Below are 20747 nucleotides of genomic sequence, written 5' to 3' on the forward strand. Positions count from 1 at the left end.
ATAGGTTTAACTAGTATGAGGGTAAAAAATAATCTAACTCACCTAAATTAACATTAAACATGCTGTATGTAATATTTCAGTGGTTTAATCATTTAAATATATTACCGTATTTGCATTAAAATAATGGTCTTAAAACCGTGTTTTGTGTCGAGTCGAGCAAGTTACATCGTCGGACCCAAACAACAGTGGCGTGAGTGGAACGTTTTGTAGGTTTTAAGCGTGGTACGTCAAGTTGCCTGTTATTTGTAGTTTTAGGCAATTAAACTAAAATTATGGAGGTGCTTCAGAGGAAAGTGGCCCAAGAGGACACCGTACAGTACAAACTCTTTCTCGTTCAAATTTCGGACACTTGTCAAGTAGAAAAGCTTCTCGCTAATCTAATTAAGGAAATTTTGGGAAAATTTGCAACGCTCCTGGCACGGTATATTTGGCACCATCAGCCTTTTAACCTTAAATTATATCCAGAGAAAGGTAACACCAACAAATTGTTTGCTATTGCCTGTCAGGTCATATGATGTGTATTAACCAATTAAACTTTATGTTAGGGGATATTCCTGCTCATCTGGGAGGAAGCACCCAGTTTACAGATAATGTGGAAGATGAGTGGTTTATAGTGTACCTTCTTCAGCAAATAACAGAAGCATTTCCAGAGCTTGCAGCCAGGTATGATATTATGTTATTATGCAAAAACAAACATAGGTTGAATAATCTATTAACCTCCATGTTTTTCTTGCAGAGTTGAAGATAATGATGGGGAGTTTCTTCTAATTGAAGCAGCAGATTATTTACCCAAGTGGTTAAATCCAGATACTAGTGAAAACAGAGTGAGCTATGTCAATTTTATATATATATATATTTATATGTTTGTTCACACCTCACACATCTCACACGTTTGGTAACCACATGATGTCTTTATATATTACAGGTGTTTATTTATAGAGGGGACCTGTACATGATCCCCTGCCATACTCCTTCAAATACAGTGGGTATCCCTAAAGATGAAGTACCAAGTTTGGCTCAAGCCCTGTCACTACTATCATCCAATCCGGAAGCATGTCATCCAAGTAGTAAGATTTCGGCTGCAGTGAGAAGGAGACTTAAGGGGTAAATAAGCTATATAAGTTATAGAATACCTATGATGCATATTAATATAAATTTATTTTAGGTACCCAGAGAGGATTCAAACTGAACTTCACCATGCCCACTGCTTCATACCCGCAGGCATTGCACTGATATTAGCAGAGCGCCCTGATCTTGTGGCACCTGCTGTATCAGCATTTTATCTGCGGGACCCAGTTGATCTTCAGGCTTGTCGAAGCTTCAAGACATTTCCACCAGATACACGCATCCTCGCTATGGTATCCAGCTCTACAGTGTTTTGTTTTATAATTTTTTACTGTTTTTTCAATTTAAAAAAAAGTCACTTGTGTACGTTTTCAGGTGACGTTCACTCGTTGCTTGTTTGCTCAGCTACAGCAGCAACAGTTCACTCCCGATCGTAGGAGTGGCTATGCGCTGCCTCCACGCTCTGATCCCAAGTACAAAGCTCATGAGCTGGGCATGAAACTGGTTAAATCCCCTTTAATGGAACTTTGACTTTCTAAATATCGCACACATAATTTCACTCAGCCGTACTTTATATTTGCATTTCTCTTTTTAGGCACATGGTTTTGAGATTTTGTGTTCAAAGGCCAGAATGCCGTCTTCAGACCCTAACGCTCCAGTTAGCTGTAACCCTCAATGGAAGGGATTTATTGAATGTTTGAAAAGAAATGGCTACTTCAGGGTATGTCCGTCATGGATTTATGCCGTAATTGTCCCATACTGTGAGAAATAACTTAATCATGAATTCTTTAATTCACAGGGAGAAATTGAGGGCTCAACTCTTTTCAAAGACCTTTTATACAGAGCTGAAAACTTTTTCAAACAGTCTGTCTATTCTGAATTTAAGTAAGTCTATTGTGGTGGTAGCTATCATTAGAATATTTCTGGAATGGTCTTAAAATATGCAATTGCAAATGTATTTTAGTGCTTTATCGCCGGGTGACGAGGTACTTAAGATGTTGCAAAGTCTTCCTCCTTTTAGCCTGGAAGAGCTCAAAGAAAAGGAGTCACAGCTCCCCCCAGAGGACAGTAAGTGAAACAACTACCATTAAAATGAATGGTAGTCAATGGAATATCAAATCTAGCCCGGGAGATACGTTATTTACTATCTAGTGTGTTCTATGTTTTGTCATTGAAAGGTGACAGCTGGCTGGATATTACAGAACAGGATTTGGAACAAATGTTACAAGAAAGAGCCAAAGATTGTGATGCTGTGGAATTCCAAAAATCCAGTGTGAGCTATAGCAAAGATGAACCAGTTGACAGCCAAGTGAATGAAAATGCTGGATACAGTTTGGTAGCTGTCAGTCAGGGAATGAAAAACTTCCTGAATGCCATATCATCTCATGAGGGAGCTGAGCTGCCCCGGTGAGAAGACATTTGTCAGAATAGAATACAGAAAAAAGTTTAACATTTTTTTTAAAGCTTATTTGGTTTTAGATTTCTCATTTGTGTTAATTTTCTAGCTTAAGTCAACCTTTTAGCTTTGACCCAAATTCAATGGTCAGTGCATTGGACAGACTACTAGGTATGTAAATCATAACCAAATTGAAATATGTGTTTAGCATGCCCTCTCTTTCAAATGGCATTAAAATGAACTTTTGTTTATTTTACTTTAATTTAGGAGGCAGTGAAGAGGGAGAACTTGATTCAGATGACTTAGATGACGATGACAATGATGGTGGAGAAGATGAAAGAGAGTTTTCCGTTCCATCAGAAATGAACGGACCTGAGACACTGGATAGTCTTAAGAAATACATGGACCAAATGGATGAGGAGCTACTGGGCACAAATATAGGGCAGAGTTTTAATCAGGTACATGTATGAAAATGCATTTTCATATTGTTTCAAAAGTATACAAAATTGTTGAATTTTTTTATTTTTATTTTCGCAGAACCACAAGACAGATCCCCAAAGTGGCTCCTCTATCTCTTCTGGAGAAGGTAGTTTGAACAGGAATGAAGGAGTTGAAGAGACTGAAGAAGACATTCAGCCTCTAGACATAGACTTGAATCTAGTCACAAATCTATTGGAGTCATTAAGCTCTCAGGCTGGTCTGGCTGGACCTGCATCTAACCTGTTGCAGAGTTTAGGTATTCACTTGCCACCCAACTCTGACCCGTCATGAAACAAATTGAGATTAACTGAGTATTGCTGAATGGATAAACTAATGTTTCTATGTAATGGGGATGGTCGTTTTTATTATAATTTTTTTTCTATAAAGTATATATTAAAAGTCATGTTTTGGTGAGTGATTCTTTGTAATCCTAAAGACAAGGTTAAACACCAAATTCAAATAATGACTCTAACTCTGTTATATGGCTTTTCATACATGCAAATTAGAAAGGAATGTGTTTCTGTTGCAGAAGTGATCTTTAACATCATACAAATGTGCTACTTAAACTTATCTTTGTCCTGATCACTTAAACATTCATCCTTTCATCCATTTTCTTCCGCTTATCCTGGGCCGGGTCACGGGGCAGCAGTCTAAGCAGAGACTCCCAGACTTCCTTCACCCCAGACACGTCCTCCAGCTCCTCCAGGGGGATCCCAAGGCGTTCCCAGGACAGTCAAGAGACATAGTCCCTCCAGCCTATCCTGTATCTTCCCCGGGGCCTCCTCCCGGATGGGACATGCCCGGAACACCTCCCGAGGGAGGCGCCCAGGTCCTTTTTTCAAACAGGAGAGATGAGATCCTGTGGCCCCCAAACCGGACCCCCTCCAGCCCCTGACTGCACCTAGAAATTCTGTCCATAAATACAATGAACAGAACTGGCGACAAAGGGCAGCCCTGGTGGAGTCCAACATGCACCGGGAACAGGCAATGTGAACACAGGTCCTGCTCCGGTCATACAGGGACCGGACAACTCTTAACAAAGGGCTCTGAACCCCATACTCTCAGAGCACCCCCTAGAGGACACCATGAGGGACACGGTCAAATGCCTTCTCCAGATCCACAAAGCACGTGTGCACTGGTTGGGCAAATTCCCATGAACCCTCAAGCACCTGATGGAGAGTGTAGTGCTGATCTAGTGTTCCGCGACCAGGATGAAAACCATACTCCGAGGTTCAACTATCGGCCAGATACTCCTCTCCAGTACCCTGGCATAGACCTTACCAGGGAGGCTGCGGAGTGTGAGTCCTCTGTAGTTGGAACACACCCTCCAGTCTCCCTTCTTATACAAAGGGACCACCACGCCGGTCTGCCAGTCCAGAGGCACTATCCCAGACTGCCACGCAATGTTGCAGAGACATGTCGGCCAAGACAGCCCTACAACATCCAGAGAGTTAAGATACTCTGGACGGATCAATCCACCCCCGGAGCCTTGCCACCAAGGAGCTTGCCAACCACCTCAGTGATTTTCAGCCAGGGTGATGGATGAGTCTGCCTCCGAGTCCCCAGCCTCGGCTTCCTCCTTGGAAGATGTGTCGTTGGGATTGAGGAGAACCTCAACGTATTCCTTCCACCGCCCAACAACATCCCCCGCTGAGGTCAACAGCTCTCCCCTTGCACTGTAAACAGTGTTGGTGAAGCACTGCTTCCCCCTCCTGAGGTGCCGGAAGGGGTACCAGAATTTCTATGAGGCCATCTGATAGTTCTCCTCCATGACTCCCCGAACGCCTCCCAGCTCAGAGTTTTTGCCTCCACGACCGCACGGGCTGCAGCAGACTTGGCCCATCGGTACCCGTCAACTGCTTCAGGAGTCCCACAAGCCAACAAGGAATAGGACTCCTTCTTCAGCCTGATGGCATCCCTTAATTCCAGTGTCCACCACTGGGTTCGGGGAATTGCCGCTGCGACAGGCACCACAGACCTATACACTTGGGCCTGCCAGGTCTTTCTGGCTTGCTCTTCCACCAGCGGACCAAACTCACAACCAGGTGGTAATCAGATGACAGCTCTGCCCCTCTCTTCACCCGAGTGTCCAAGACACGCGGCTGGAGGTCAGACATGACATGACAACAAAGTCGATCAACCTCAACATCAACCTCTGGCCTACGACGTCCTGCTGCCACATGCACTAATGGTCACCCTTGTGCTCAAACATGGTGTTTGTTATGAACAAACTGTGACCAACACAGAAGTCCAATAACAGAACACCGCTCGGATTCAGATCAGGTAGGTCGTTCCTCCCAATCACCCCTCTCCAGGTGTCACTGTCATTGCCCACATGGGTGTTGAAGTCCCCCAGTAGAACAATGGAGTCCCTGGATTGGTGCACTCTCCAGTATCTCTCCCAGGGACTCCAAGAAGGCCGGGTACTCTGCACTGCTGTTTGGCCCGTAGGCCGACACAACAGTGAGAGACCTGTCCTGATCCGAAGGCGCAGGGACACGACCCTCTCGCTCACTGGGGTGAACACCAACACACAGTGGCTAAGCTGTGGGGCAATAAGCAAGCCCACACCAGCCCGCCGCTGCTCCCTGCAGCCAACGCCAGAAAAATGGAGAGTCCAGCCCCTCTCAAGGAGTTCGGTTCTAGAGCCCAAGCTGTGCGTGGAGGTGAGGCTGACTATATCTAGTCAGTAGCTCTCAACCTCCGGCACAAGCTCCGGCTTCTTCGCCCCCAGTGAGGTGACATTCCATGTCCCCAGAGCCAGTCTCCATTTCCGGAGATAGGGTCGACGAGGCTCCCGCGTTCAAATGCCGCCCAGATCACCCATATGGATCCTCCCATGGGTGATGGGTCCACAGGAGGATGGCCCCACATCCCTTCCCTGGACTGAGCCCAGCCAGGGCCCCATGGGGGAAGGGCCCGCCAATTATTTTCCCCTATTCTTTAAACACAATCCTAGATATTCTGGGATGTAAATATTAGCTTAAAATTATATTATACATTAAATGTTTGAACTGTTAAATGTTAAACTTTAAAAATGTATAGAAATACTGGAGATATCTGAAGTTTTCATGGATATCGTGTCATATTTTAGAACCAAAGTGCAATGATAAACTTAAAGTTGTCCAAAAAAAAAAAAAAGTTGGACATATTAAGGTCTCTGAGGGATCCACATTGAACCATCCTTATCACATTATATGGACTGTAAAAAAGGTAGAACAAGTGGGTATGCACAGTGGAGAAGTGCAGCAGCCACAGGTGAGAAACACAAAACAGTTATACAGATAAAGAAATTGAGTACCATCCCTAAAAGTAGAATGGCGGACAGATAGCCATAAAAGAGTAGACTGTGCCAGCTTCCCTGACTCAAAACATGCCACGGATTGTCTGGATGTAGCAGCCACAAAACACCCAAGACCCCGACCTGATTGACCAAGTGAGCATAGTAGATGTCAAAAATTGAGGCTTGGGAACTGACGGGATGTTGATGCTCCACTTGTGACACTTTTGCCAGCCAAATCAGAGAAACACAGAAGAGGATCAATGCCAGGGGTGCATAAATATACTCCAGAAATTCCATACCAGACACACCATGGGAGACTGGAAGCAAACAGTAAATGAAAGATCAACTGATTCTGTAGACATTGTAAATTTCAGCTTCCAAAAAAAGTCACTTCATTACCTTTGATGACAAGAGAGGTTCCACAAAAGAAGGAAATTAAAACAAAGATATGTGTGGACAGCGGAGACTGCAGCTTGAGGATGGAACTCAGAACCATAGTAAGGAGAGGTAGCAGAGGCAGAACAAGGTAAAACAGACTGGAGCTTGAGCTGTTGGATTTGGCCCACATGGACAGTACGCCATAGATGCTGCTGCAGATAGATGGCACAAGGAGCTTCTCACCAAGTGCCCTGGAGTAACTCTGAAGAGACACTGCACCCGACAAATGCAGTAGATGAAAAAATAACAGAGAGGTCACAACCTAGGAAGAAGGACATGTGGTCAATAGACACACACACAATCCCTAAATAACAATGCTATTTACTGCTATGCCTGGTGTCACATTACACATGTAAAGAAATAACCATTCAAAATAGTCAGACTTTTGTTTTGTATAACTACACAAACCAAATCAATAAATCAAATCAATTACATTCACTGTTGTCATTTTAAAACAGGCCAGCCATGAATCAGCAATATATTTTTATTGTTAATTTGTTAATGATCAATAGATTTTGTCCTTTCTCACAGTTGCTGTCCTCCTACCCCCCAGTATGACTTGTCCTTCATAGTCAAACAGCAGACAAACTCACTCAGAGGTTTACAAAAATAATAACTTAGCCTTCTCAGGTTAACTGTAGCAATGATTGACAATAAGGCCCTTTTACTAACATGCTTGTTCCATACCAACCTGCCCGAAGGAAAGGGCCACTGCATATGGATAGTGGTATTGTGGGATGAATATGCTAGCCACAAAGTTGTGTAGTTTATCTCCCAGACTGTAGATCACAAAGAGCAGTAGACAAAGAGTGGGCACCAGTGGTTTCAGACTATGATTGGAGAGAAGACTCTTCAAAAGCGAGACACACCAGCCATGTTTCACTCTGTCTGAACTGTAAGAAATGAGACAAAAATCAATTTCCTTGTGGCTTCTTTATCATTTGTGACTTAATATTAACTGTAAAATCAATAAAATAAATGTGCATAAGAATCAGCTGGTATTGCTTACCAAAGATAAATAAAAATATAATGAGATAAAAAATAATATTCTGATTAATTTACAAAGTAATAATGGTGACGCGAAGTGGAGTTACCTTTTACATATAATGCATTCATTCTGTGAATAGGTCTTTTTTCCACAGAAAATTCTCTATAGAACAACACAAGACAAGATTAATAGATTTTTAGCAAAGACAAAAGTATCATGAATAAATTACACCAAGACTTACCAGCATAGTGTCAGAAAACATGTTTGTACTCCACCCTTGTAACTGTGAGCCCAGATGGACAGATAGTAAATGATCAGCTGAGTAAAGCACTGTTCCCTCAACAGCGGGGACTTTGCACTTACTTTATGTGGAGTTGATATGATATACAACTTCCCTCCGCTACTTACCTCAGCGAACCACAGCTCGGCTCAACCACACCTTCAATTACCCTATTTATAGAGGCATATCCTAACAAAGCCGCCTACCTCCGCTCTCTCCACCCCCTCCTCCCTGTGTCTCTTCTTCAGCCTGAAGACGTCATCTACAAGGGATGGAGGGTCCTGAATCGGCTGGGCTGACCACCTGAGACAGAGCCCTCATCCAGTGTCTCCTCCCAGCCATCACATCTATCTATCTATCTATCTATCTATCTATCTATCGTCAATAAATATCTTTATCATATTCCATTGTTGTGGCATGGTTCTTGCTAGTGAATTGTATTCCAGTTTATCTGGCTCTTTACCTGATCATTCATTTTATTTCATAAAACTGGTCACAAACTAGAGCTGTGGTATTAGACAATATGGATGAAAAAAGGATTTCAACTCAATTCCGTTCTAATATTGTGGTGGATAACACTTATTAATTAAATATAAATTCATATTTCTGACAGTCTATTGTGCTGCTACATGAATCAAAGTTTGTAACATGACTGTTAGGGGTGTAAGAAAAAATCTATTCAGCGAAATATGGTTATTCTTCACTGCACAAATCTCAAATCAATTCAAAATGCATCATATTGATTTTTAAATAATATATAGCACAAAAATGCATTTGTTACATTCACTGTTCTCATGATTTAAAAAAAAATTTAAAATTATATTTCATACACTTCTGTTCTGCTGAATGTGTAGATGACCATATCATTGGTGTCCTTCAGATTCTAGAATGTGATGATGAGACAGATTCCTTATTACTAGTAACATTGTACTTTGTCATGAAATATCCAAAAGTTTATTAACAAATCTTTAATGTTATGTTTTCTACTGGTGACTAAACCCATTAAATTGCTATATAACAACAAACACCTACATTTTAACTGTATTTACTTTAGCTGCCCCCCGTCTGTATTGAATATTATTGGCCTATAGGATGCTGTGATGTCATCTGAAACCCAGCAATTAGAAATAATTGTTGATAAATTGCAATATATCATTCATAGTATTGGGATATATCATGATATATTGAATCGTGACATGCATAGCATGATATGCATTGTATCGTCAGATTCAAGCCAATGCACACCCCAAATGACTATGGTTACTTTATCTGACCCCTTGTCACTATAGGTCTTTAAAGTGATGTCATCTGAAATCCTTTTTTATTGACTTACAGTAAACACAGAGGGCTAGTCCAAACCATTGCCCTAGTGCCAGACTTTAGCATCTGTTTGTGACATTGATCCCCTATATTATCCCCTATCTTGACTCTCCCTCACCCTGGGACACTGCATGCCCCTCTGGCTCTTCAAAAACCCACACAGGATGGTGTCCCAGGTCACATGATCTCCATGCGCCTTCAAAGTAAACAGGTCTGTTTACATAAGAGCCCAGGGTCCGTACAAACACAATGGCAAACTGAGGGGCTCTAATTGATTCATTCACTCACAGTGCTATGGCAACAGCTGGGAACCTCCTGTTCTTTCTGGCTCTGCCTCCATTCACTGGTATTGTTGATGGTCACTGAAGTGTAAAATAAAAAGATAGGGATTGTATTCTCTGATTTTGTTTAATAAGTCCGACTAGATTCAAATTGTGATGGGTTAGTTCCTTTTATACTGGCCATTTTCTGTCAAATAGTTAAATGAAGAATAGCTATGATGACCATCTATGACCCTTTTGGTTGTCCAGCACAACCATTTATGCTTCTGTCCCATTTATCTAAAGAATGTCAAACTTTTTTAATGTCACAACATGAATTATATAAAAAGTGATTCTGATCTCTCACTCTGTGTTCTGATTGATAAAAAGTGAATATCATAATTATCATCTTTATGTTTTAATTTCCAGAGTCCGTCTCTCCATCATATGTCCCACCACATTCAATAATTTTATAGAATTTGTTTTTTAAATATACTTTCAAAATGTAAGCCACTATTTTGTGAACAAGGACTGTGGGTCTCTTTACAGTCAGCTGTCACCTCCAGCTCCCTTGTGGCCCTCTAAAGCACTTAACTGTAACTCCGTTTCCAAGACCACCAGCTAAAATAAGGGCAGGACTGAGACACGGCAGTGACCACCTAAAACAAATACTGCATTGCGAGTTTTCAAATCTTTATCAGTTTGGAAATGTTCTCTAAGACGTTCTGGATTTTTGTTTCTGTATAGCATGTTCTTCTAATGAAGGGCAGGTGGGAACAGCTGATGCATCTGCCAAAGGAGTCAAACGAGATGGGCGTAGTACTGTCCAGGTACAAACTTTCTTCTTATTACACTGCTGTGATATCAACATGTGGAATTAGTTTGGTGTCGATGTTTGTCTTTATGTCTGTTTTTACATCAGAGTGAATAACAGTTGCAGAGTGGCCTCCAGAGAGGCTGTCAGCACCATCCCAACTGTAAACAGTGTCTCTGACAGAGAGGTCAACAGTACAGACAGTGACCATTCCTCCATTATTCCCATCCAAAATAAAGGTAAGGCCAAGGAGTACTTAGCATTATCTTTATTTTTAAGAATGAAACTGTGTAATGTACACAAATTCAGGATATATGCCATAAACTCAAAAAATACTTTTCTTACAATTTACCTCCAAGACGCGTGTGAGCCCGAGGAGATCCTGGTGCCCTTGCTTCCAGAAATTGCACGTGTAGAGAGAGGCTATATCACCCCCTTACAAGTGTATAATCTTTTGAATGCAGAGGAGGGCCAGCCAATGCTCTACGATCCATATTATATCCTCATCTTGGACTGCAGGAGTGCAGAGAGGTGGGTGCTACAGAAGGATGCCTTTCTCTGAGCTTGGTACAAGAGTACCGTTTGATTATCCTGCACAAAGCAACACAGTATAAAGTAACACATTTATTTATAACAAATTATACAAATATTGAAATGGTATATGCCTAGAAGTTACAATGCACAAAAAAGATAAAACAGAAAACAGCGTAGTGTACAACTCATGGTGAGTATTTTATGGATGTGTCAGGTACAAGGACAGCCACGTGGTGACAGCGCGGGCCTGTGTCACAGTGATTCACCCTGAGCTGGGCTGTCTAATCAGCTGTATAGAGCTACAGAAGTATTCCATAATACTGTTGTATGCAGAAGAAGGCAGCAGTCCAGGTCAGAAACACACACTTCTACTTAATATCAAGGTGACGGTCATCGTTTATGTAAATGATGGTGTATGTGTTTCAGTGGGCAGTGTGAAGGCCCGGACAGACTCCCCTGATCTCCAGCGCTGCTTCTTCCAGCTCAGTGATTTGGGAATGGACCCTATTATTCTTCTGGGAGGGTTCACAGCATTTAACACCCTCTATCCTTTTCTCTGCACTTCTCATATGGTTCTACTCGAACCAGAGCGCCACACTCTCACCATTTACCCCTCAGAGATCCTGGAGGGGGCCCTGTATCAAGGCTCAGCAGCTCAGGCAGAAAACTACCGTATCATTAAGAACCTCCACATCACCCATGTGGTTAATGCCACAGCCAACAGTCCTGATGCCTTCCCCAACATGCTGTGCTACCTGAGGCTGCCCCTGAGTGATGATGCTCAGCAGGACTTGGTGGAGGCACTACCTCTGGCCTCCAGGTTTATCCATCAGGCTCTGAAGGGGGTGCCGGCAGGCCGGGTGTTGGTGCACTGCAGTATGGGCAGGAGTCGAAGCTCGGCCCTGACACTAGCCTTCCTCATGGAGCACAGGCACTGGTCTCTGCTGCATGCCCTGCGCTGGTTAAAGGAGAGGCGGGCGTGCACAGCGCCCAACATAAACTTTCTGCAGCAGCTTCTGACCTATGAAGAACTGCTGTTTGGGAGCAGACTCACCTCACTGGATGACATTCGCCGATAAAAGTGGATTTCAACTGAGTTGTTATTAATCATATTTCAAATCGTCAAATGGGAAATTGTTTTAACAATGAGCTCATTTTGCACTACGAGGACTGATAGACTTTATAGTAGGCCTGTTATTACCTCCACAAGTTTGCCAGTAGGCCTGTTCCTGTTTCCACAAACCCCTACTGTGTGTCTGTGCTATGCCTAAATAACAAAAACATCACAACTCTTACAGTGGCTCCAAAGTGTAACTACTGTATGGGTACTGTTAAGATGCTTGTTTGGTGATAGATTTTCAATAAAATATTTAACAAGTCTCCATGACTTGATTTGAGTAAAGCCAATAAGGAAGTGTTGTTTGTTGTGTTAATGTAAATGGACAGATATGGGCTGCAGCGAAGATCTGTAAACTGCAGGCTTGAACTCACACACACTAAACTCCACCCCCAACAGCAACTGGAATCCCTCTGCCTTCTTCCTGAAAGAATTTTCCAGAATTGGTACCAATGGAAAGCAAAATAACTTAAGTGAAACTAGTTTAATCATTTGCAATTGAAATATCGACCCTGAATACGTTATAAGTCAATCTAATATCTAATCTGTTTTAAATGCATGCAAGTTTGCGCCCATCATGAACACTGCTTTGACTCCCTTATTACGCGTGGCAGTGCGACACCTCACCCCCAACTCCTTTATGTGTCTTTTCTGTGCAACAGTCTAAATCAGCCTTTCATGTGTATGCAGCTTTATGAGAGGCTCACTCTAAATATTCACCCATGGGTGTCTCTCCGCGGTCAACAGAAGATCCCTCCCTTACAATTTACCAAAGACAGCCCACTGAATCTCGTGAAGCTTCAAGTTTGGATGTGAGATTCGGCACGTAGCGTATAGCTGACTTTTTACAAATCCAACCCATCCATGGCCCACGGATTAGCTTAAATTTCAGACGGAGGCTTTTTCAGACGCATCCTCTCTCAGTTGAACGGAGCAGGGAGAAAACGCCGGGGGGCAGCCTTTCTGCAGCGAGATGCTCTTCTCAAGGTAAAACTTTCACCAAATATAGAATGAATCTCTGCGACAGAAAATCTGACAGAAAACAGAGTTAAGAGAGTGTTAGCCTAGCACATCTCAGGAGGGTTAGCATTTTGTTACTATAAAAACAGATATAAAGCAAGCTAACGCAGCTAAGCTAGCTGAAAAAGTTAACTTTCACGACAGAAAGTCAATGCTCAGCCCCACCCAGCTCAAACGTAAACGCGCTTTACATTATGCTACACAACTAAAGTTTATTCACTCATTACTTTGTATTCTCTCGTCCAGGCTTCACGCGTAAGATACTACTTTTGCTAATCCACAGTAATGGCACGCATTCCTGTGCAGCCATCGTGGGATGCTCTACAGTGCTGCAGAACTCCCAACTTTATCTCTCCAAAGTGTGAAAGCGACAGTAATCCACCATGTGTTTTAGTTACAGGACAGAATTTATTTTTTTGCTTTCATGCATAAATGTTTTGCCGATGTGAAGTTATGACCCTCTATTTTGCCTGAGGTTTAAAGGTTATTGACAGGTTGGAGCAGGTACAGATTTTGGGAGTCCATTGAAGTGCGCAGGGCGCACACGAGTCCCCGGCGGGGAGGGGCGAAGACGTGGCAGTAGTTCCTCCGTCCAGCACTTCCCATTAGAGAAATCTCAAACATAAAATACAGACAAAATGTGTGTCTTTATCGGAAATAAAATGTTTTAAGTAGAAATTTAACTGAACTATATTGTGGCACTAGTAAGATGGTACATTACCATGGTAATCTATCTGGATCTATCTGTCTATCAATGTGTGACATAGCATATCTTAATGGCATTTAAAACGGTATTGGCTCAAATGTTCAATGTCATTTATATGCAAAGGTTTTTGTAAAACTAGTCTTTGAGCTCAGAATCATACTGTTACCAAGAAAGCAACGTTGCATCATTCAAGTAGCTTATTCCAAACATAGCCCTTTCCGGCTTTGTTCCTAAGTATATTCAATAATGACATGTTCTTGGTCAGTTATTTTACATTTTGTGATTGTCATACGCAATTTAGACCATATTGTACTTGGACTACAGGATATATTTGTATTTATTTATTCTTGACAAAGTATAATGTTGATGAAATGTGTGTCAAGGTAATTTATTTATATTTCTACAGTTAGAGTTAGCCTATGGTTGAGGGCTGACAGTGCCACTCCTTAGTGATCATGGCACTGTGTACTTGAGTCACAGAGACTAAACCCAGACATACACTTTCATGTGGTGTATTAAGAGTTTTTTTTTTTTTTTTTAACAATTTACTCTTTCCATGTTGGCTTTAAATGTCTTATTTAAATGACATGACAGGCATAAGGCAGACAGTTTAGAGGAGGTTACTATGATAAATAAATGTCTTGCCAAAAGACACAACAACAGTATGCAGCAATGGACGCTGGGATGAAACTACCAACCTTGCAGTCAATGTGTGGGCATTGGGCAAACACTCCAGAATTTGACTTGCTATCATGCTCAAAATATTGACCAGGATATAACACTTGTTTTACAGTGTGTGGATTATTCGTATGGCTTAATATACTATACTTTTGACCCTCTTTCAGAATGGAGCATCTGTGCTGGTGTTTACTGTTGTTAAGCAGTCTACAGTCTGTCTCAGCAGACTTCTTCACATCCATAGGTAAAATATAGATGCAATGTCAAACTAATTTTAATACATGTTTCCCTTTTCAATTTAAAATCTTCTATATTGCAGTTATTCTGACAAGCATTGTGATTAGATGTACAATTTAGATTTTAACAATAGGATTCTGTTCAAGTTTACATTGGCGTCTAGATTGTCTAGTTGATTAAAGACTGAAATGTGAACTGACAAATCTCTTTTGCACAAATATAAACTACACGGTTAGTGTTCAGGGATCCATATATAGATATCTGTGCATTTGGAATTGAGATTCAAATGTGTACAAAACTACACACTTTTATCTGTATTAAATGGGGTACCACAGTATCTTTTTTTTCTGTATTTTTTCTAATGTTCTTAGCTTATGGCTTTGTGTTTTACTATATGCATTTAGCATTGCATATTCTGTGTATTCCCTAGGTCAAATGACAGATTTGCTATATACAGAAAAGGATCTTGTCACTTCACTAAAGGATTACATTAAAGCGGAAGAGAACAAGCTGGCTCAGATCAAACAGTAAGTTTGTCATTATGCTAATCATTAAGTGAATATCTTTCATTAAATTAATATGTCATGAAAGGTGAATAAAATATACCTTGTTTGTATTAGGTGGGCTGATAAGATGGATTCACTGACCACTACAGCCACTAAAGACCCTGAAGCTTTCCTGGGACACCCTGTAAATGCCTTTAAGTTGGTAAAAAGGCTTAATACTGAGTGGGGAAACTTGGAAAGCCTTGTGCTTAGTGACACCACAGATGGTAAGTACCAATAGTTTATCTCACAACTTACCAAGAGCTGAGAAGAATAAAAGATTTATGTCCATCCAGGACATCTTTATTAATGTTAGAGGAGATGGATAAAAAAGAAACCATGACAAACCAGAGAATCAGAGCTGGGGACTCGTTTATAAAAGAATGAGAGAATTTTGTTGGGCTAGTGTGTATGTCTAATGATGTAGGGATGAGCAAAGCCCTACACCTCAGTAGTAGAGGTTTTGGAAATTCACATGGCGCTCTGCCCCATGCATATTGCATAAGAAAATGTTGTAAATGACACCCCAGGTCACTGCCACTTCAGAGACTACTTGATGAAGTAAATTTTTTTATTAATTATTACTTATTTATTCCTTTTTTTTCTCCAGGATTCATTTCCAACTTGACCATCCAAAGGCAGTACTTCCCTTCTGATGAGGACCAGACTGGAGCTGCCAAAGCCCTTCTGCGGCTACAAGACACTTACAGGCTGGATTCCAACACAATCTCCACAGGCGATCTACCTGGTCAGGAATAGTCTAGCTTTTACAGATCCCCTGCCTCATCTAATGTACTGAGTTCAAAATATTCATGGGACACTGTTTTTTTTGTTTTGTTTTTTTTTTCATTATAGGAGTGACATACAAGAGCCGCATGACAGCAGAGGACTGCTTTGAGCTTGGAAAAATTGCTTACACTGAGGTAGATTACTACCACACAGAGCTTTGGATGGCACAGGCCCTGAGACAGCTTGAGGAAGGAGAAGAGTCCACTCTGGATAAAGTGACTGTGCTCGACTACCTCAGTTATGCTATTTACCAGCAGGGGGAGATGGAGAGGGCCCTGGACTACACCAAAAAGTTGCTTGCCATAGGTCAGTAATTCTTTTGTAAAAATTTCCAGAAAAGAATATAGAAAAAGTAATAAGCTCTGATAAATATAAAAAATACTGGCAAATGTTTTATACATTATATTATTATAAAGAGAAATGATTTAATTGTATATTCTTTAGACCCAGAACACAAGCGTGCCAACGGTAATCTGAAGTACTTTCAATTTCAAATTGAGAAGCAGAAGAAGGCTGCAGAGGAAGAAGGTGCAAAAGAAGACCTAGAAACTGACAAAGTTGAAGTAACAAAGAAGAAGAAGAAGAGATCTGCAAAGGCTGAATTCAAGCTTATTCCAGAGAGAAAGAAGTATGAGATGCTCTGTCGGGGAGAAGGGATTAAAATGGTAAGCAGTTGTTGGACAGAGATTCCATTAGAAAGAAAGTATTCATATACTTACACTGAATGTTACCTTTTCTCCTACAGACCCCGCGCAGGCAGAGTCGGCTTTTCTGTCGTTACTATGACAACAACCGTCACCCCAGACTTTTACTAGCTCCTGTCAAGCAGCAAGATGAGTGGGACAAGCCCTACATTGTCCGCTACCTTGACATAATCTCTGATGAAGAAATTGCTAAAGTCAAACAGCTTGCAAAGCCTAGGGTAAGTTTGTTAGTTATTTTTTATGTATTTTACGTTCCTGTAGTACACAAATGTTAATAATGTATAATAATAGAAATTAATAGAGCTCCTGGTGTTTCAAAAAATAACCATGGTTACTATGGAAATCCACTATGTTTCACCAACTGAAAATTCTATGAGACTTGACAACATGATCTCAAGATCTAACAAGAATAATCTGTATGACCAGTTACATGAAAAGTCACAGCTAAAGTTAACCAAAGCAAAAATGACTTGATCACACATCAGTTTGTGGGGGATAAATAATATTCCTGGTTCTCAGCTGCGCAGAGCCACCATTTCCAACCCCATCACAGGCGTTCTGGAGACGGCTCATTATCGAATCAGCAAAAGGTAAGGCAACGGCCGTCCCCAGAAAAGAGTATCGGCCGAGAAGCTCAGCTTCTCTGCTGTATTCTGTGCCTGACTCAATTTTTCTCAAGACTCCTGTACTAGTTTTAAAAAATCTTGAATCTTTTTATTTTAATACCAACAGCTTTTCATAAGTGTTTGATAGTGGACAAATCTTTGCTCAGGAGTCTGATCAAAATTGACAAAACAATAATGACAAATGATTGTGTTTGTGTTGCTTATTTGTAGCTTCCTGTAGAACTTGAACTATGTAATAATCCATATTAATATAGTGACTGTCTGCTCTTTCTTCTCTTTCCATTCTTTCTGTGTCTTATTGCACAATACATTTTTTATAATCCTCTCCTTGTTCTGCGGGAACTACTGTAGTTAAGGCGAGCCACGGTGCATGACCCTCAAACTGGGAAACTTACCACAGCCCAGTACAGAGTCTCCAAGAGGTAAGGCTAACAGGCCATCAGAAGACCGGGATTCTTCCTTATTAACAATATTCGGCACAATATCATTCATCATAAACGGTTCAGTACAGCTGCTACTTAAAATATCTTATTAAAATAATGGACTATTGTCATACAGATAAGTTTACTTTTTTGCAACTTCACATCAGCTAATGGGATCCAGATTACAGTCATTACATAGCACAAAACAATTAATGCACAATAAATTATGCAATAAACACCATCATTTTGCAACAGTAGATATTTTTTTCAGTATTTATCCAAATAAATGGGAATTTGTTACGGAGAAACCTGGTATCCTGAGCTGATTGGAGATTCTAATCTTATTACGGCATGTTCTTGACTTTTTAACATTTTAGTTCTGTGCATGTCTGAATGTTTTAAACTTAATTAGCAAGTTTTTGTTCACTAACAAAAAGACATTCATTCACATTGAGCTATTTTATTCCTTCAGTTTATCTGCGGAAATACCAACAGGAGTAAGCTAAAGGTGAATGAATGCTCCTTGCATGTTTTCAAAAGTACACCTTTATTGCCATCTAGTGGTATAGTTTTGCATCACACAATATCACTGCTAATGTGCATTTTGGTCGCTTCTAAGTGCTTGGCTTACAGGCTATGACGATCCAGTAGTTGAGATGATCAATGAACGTATTGAGGACATCACAGGTCTGGAAATGGACACAGCAGAGGAGCTCCAGGTAAATCTCTTTGAGCTAAAGACTTACAAGTTTGGGTTTGATTATTTCAATTTAAAATGTTTTTATATTAATCTTTAGGTCGCTAATTATGGAGTGGGTGGACAGTATGAACCCCATTTTGACTTTGGAAGAGTAGGTCCACAAGCTTAAATTAACAATGGTTATAAATGTAGTGGTGTTGGCACAGCATCAAACTTATTCATACCTCTCTCTCCACAGAAAGATGAGCCGGATGCCTTCAAAGAGTTGGGCACTGGGAACCGTATAGCAACATGGCTTTTCTATGTAAGTATGATTTAGTTCAGTACTATGACCAGTACTATCGCAATAACATATAATCCTTAAGTAGCTATCAAGTGAAATTTATCAGATTGCAAAGATACTACACAATATAGTCCTAAACTTCAAACTATTATGGGGTAAATCTTTGACCTTTTTGAGCTTAAACAACTGTGTGAAACTGATAGCATCTATTGTGTTTGTTAATATACAACTGCATGAAGAACACTCTAGTCTTTGTGTTTGTCTTCTAGATGAGCGATGTTTTAGCTGGTGGAGCCACAGTTTTTCCAGATGTTGGAGCAGCAGTTTGGCCTCAAAAGGTATGTGTAAACTAGTCACTTGACACATTAAAAACTGCTCAAATGAATACATGATGTCATGTGTTCAAAAGACAGTTATATTAACGTAGCATGGTTTTAAATTGATTCTTCCTGTGTTTTTTTTTTGGTTTTTTTTCTAGAGTAGTGCAGTATTTTGGTACAACTTATTTCCTAGTGGGGAAGGAGACTACAGTACCCGGCATGCAGCATGTCCTGTACTAGTGGGCAACAAATGGGGTAAATTTCCATGCCTTTTTTCATATCTCTTATTTTGTGTGTTTTTAAAGGTCCTGTATTACGCAAATTGACTTTAAGCCATGTTATAATGTTGTTCCCTCCAAAATATACTCAAAAAAATCCTCTGTTTGAGAGAAGAACATCTAAATATGCAGGGTTTATGTTTTAAACATTTGTGAATAAAACAAAACACAACTCCAGGTATGTTTGTGATGAGGAAACAACATTACAACATAGATGAGAAAATGGCATACTATAGGCACTTTAATAATATTTCTTGTCCTCCCAGTATCCAACAAATGGATTCATGAAAGGGGTCAGGAGTGGCGGCGACCTTGCAGCCTGAATGAAACGGATTGAATTGGAAAATACCCTCCTCTTGTTCCCTTTGGTCACTTCCGACTGTTCCACCCTGGACCAAATCCAGACCTCTGCATACTATGACATACAGATAGATGGAATCCTAAGGGCCTCTCTTTTGTCAAACACTCCACTGGTTTACAGAGCCGGGGTCACAGCACGGAGACTGTTTAGGGTAACGTTGAGCTCCTGGAGAATAGCGTTAGCATTGCTGTGACTGATGATGCTTCCCTGCTTGTTGGTGGAGTTGGAGAATTGTCCCCACTAAACTACACACTGCACTCCAAATGAACTCTCTCCCCGTGATGACTTGGCTCATGATTTAGTTTTTAACCCCAGACTCTTCACAGGCTGTTTGAAACATAGGATAAATTAATTTCAAGTGCACTGCTATTAACTCACTTCTAGTTTAGTTTAAAATTTAAAGGTGCACTGTATACTTTTAGGTTGGGGATCTTGTTTCTGTGGTTATGTCATTGTTCTGCCTAGAATGCTTCATAGTATGACATTGAACAGCTCTACCTTTACATTTCTTCAATTACAGGTGGTTTTAGATCTCAAAAATACCAAGAAAAACAGGCATTCTGACTATGAGCAGGGTTGCCTCCTCACAGATTTGACCTGTAACTTGGTCAGGTTTGATGAAGATAGAAGGGTTTAATGCCATACTGTGGATCATTCCAGACAAAGCAATAACATCTCCATGGAGAAAAGCATTTGACAGACACTCCACCAGAAAAATTACACAATGCACCTTTAAGGCATCATAGTTGGTCATGTAAAACAAAATACATTTAAAGTATAATATAATAATTTGGCCTAAATATTGCTTATGTTTGCGCCCAAATAAACTGTTGCTTTCACGCACCACACTTTCTACTGACAAGAATAAACGGGCTATTTTTTATAATGATGCAATGCAACAAACCTAGTGCTCTGAGTATTTGAATATATTGCATTTATTTATGTGTCCCACTCTTTGTGTTCTTTAAATCCTGTTTTAAATCATTGGAGTTGTTTTTCTATAATAAAGATTGTTTTGATAGTGTGGCTGATTACTGATATGTGGCTATTCCCCATCTGCCGTTTTGGGTCTGGGTAATGTTCGGATGGTGTCACGTGACTGG

At 40.7% G+C, this 20747-nt stretch overlaps 3 protein-coding genes across 5 annotated transcripts; all 3 read left to right on the top strand.

Moving 5' to 3' along the window:
- Window positions 1-141: 141 nt before the first annotated feature.
- Window positions 142-3344, top strand: ecd (ecdysoneless homolog (Drosophila)). The gene is made up of 13 exons (XM_020921378.2): window positions 142-471; window positions 546-663; window positions 737-824; window positions 926-1104; window positions 1166-1358; window positions 1441-1569; window positions 1661-1786; window positions 1865-1950; window positions 2030-2133; window positions 2244-2472; window positions 2571-2632; window positions 2729-2919; window positions 2999-3344. The coding sequence occupies exons 1-13, from the start codon at window positions 273-275 to the stop codon at window positions 3230-3232; spliced, it is 1938 nt and encodes a 645-aa protein (XP_020777037.1). The 5' UTR covers window positions 142-272; the 3' UTR covers window positions 3233-3344.
- A 6976-nt stretch (window positions 3345-10320) lies between these two features.
- Window positions 10321-11937, top strand: LOC129411504 (serine/threonine/tyrosine-interacting-like protein 1). Its single transcript, XM_055162441.1, has 5 exons — window positions 10321-10340; window positions 10433-10563; window positions 10684-10855; window positions 11073-11209; window positions 11285-11937. The coding sequence occupies exons 1-5, from the start codon at window positions 10321-10323 to the stop codon at window positions 11935-11937; spliced, it is 1113 nt and encodes a 370-aa protein (XP_055018416.1).
- A 707-nt stretch (window positions 11938-12644) lies between these two features.
- Window positions 12645-20668, top strand: p4ha1b (prolyl 4-hydroxylase, alpha polypeptide I b). 3 transcript variants are annotated; one of them, XM_055162549.1, is made up of 16 exons: window positions 12645-12962; window positions 14547-14623; window positions 15047-15143; window positions 15237-15388; window positions 15772-15909; window positions 16017-16256; window positions 16395-16615; window positions 16696-16872; window positions 17174-17244; window positions 17637-17702; window positions 18322-18421; window positions 18500-18553; window positions 18641-18706; window positions 18955-19023; window positions 19164-19260; window positions 19550-20668. In XM_055162549.1, the coding sequence occupies exons 1-16, from the start codon at window positions 12949-12951 to the stop codon at window positions 19618-19620; spliced, it is 1710 nt and encodes a 569-aa protein (XP_055018524.1). In that variant the 5' UTR covers window positions 12645-12948; the 3' UTR covers window positions 19621-20668. The 3 variants fall into 3 exon arrangements, with proteins under 3 accessions (XP_055018524.1, XP_055018523.1, XP_020776697.1); XM_055162548.1 differs by lacking the exon at window positions 17174-17244 and having other exon boundaries at window positions 17632-17702; XM_020921038.2 differs by lacking the exon at window positions 17637-17702 and having other exon boundaries at window positions 12647-12962.
- Window positions 20669-20747: the final 79 nt, after the last annotated feature.

Source organism: Boleophthalmus pectinirostris, unplaced genomic scaffold (assembly GCF_026225935.1).
Source record: "Boleophthalmus pectinirostris isolate CB_2022bp ecotype Guang Dong unplaced genomic scaffold, ASM2622593v1 HiC_scaffold_5, whole genome shotgun sequence".
Lineage (NCBI taxonomy): Eukaryota > Metazoa > Chordata > Actinopteri > Gobiiformes > Gobiidae > Boleophthalmus > Boleophthalmus pectinirostris.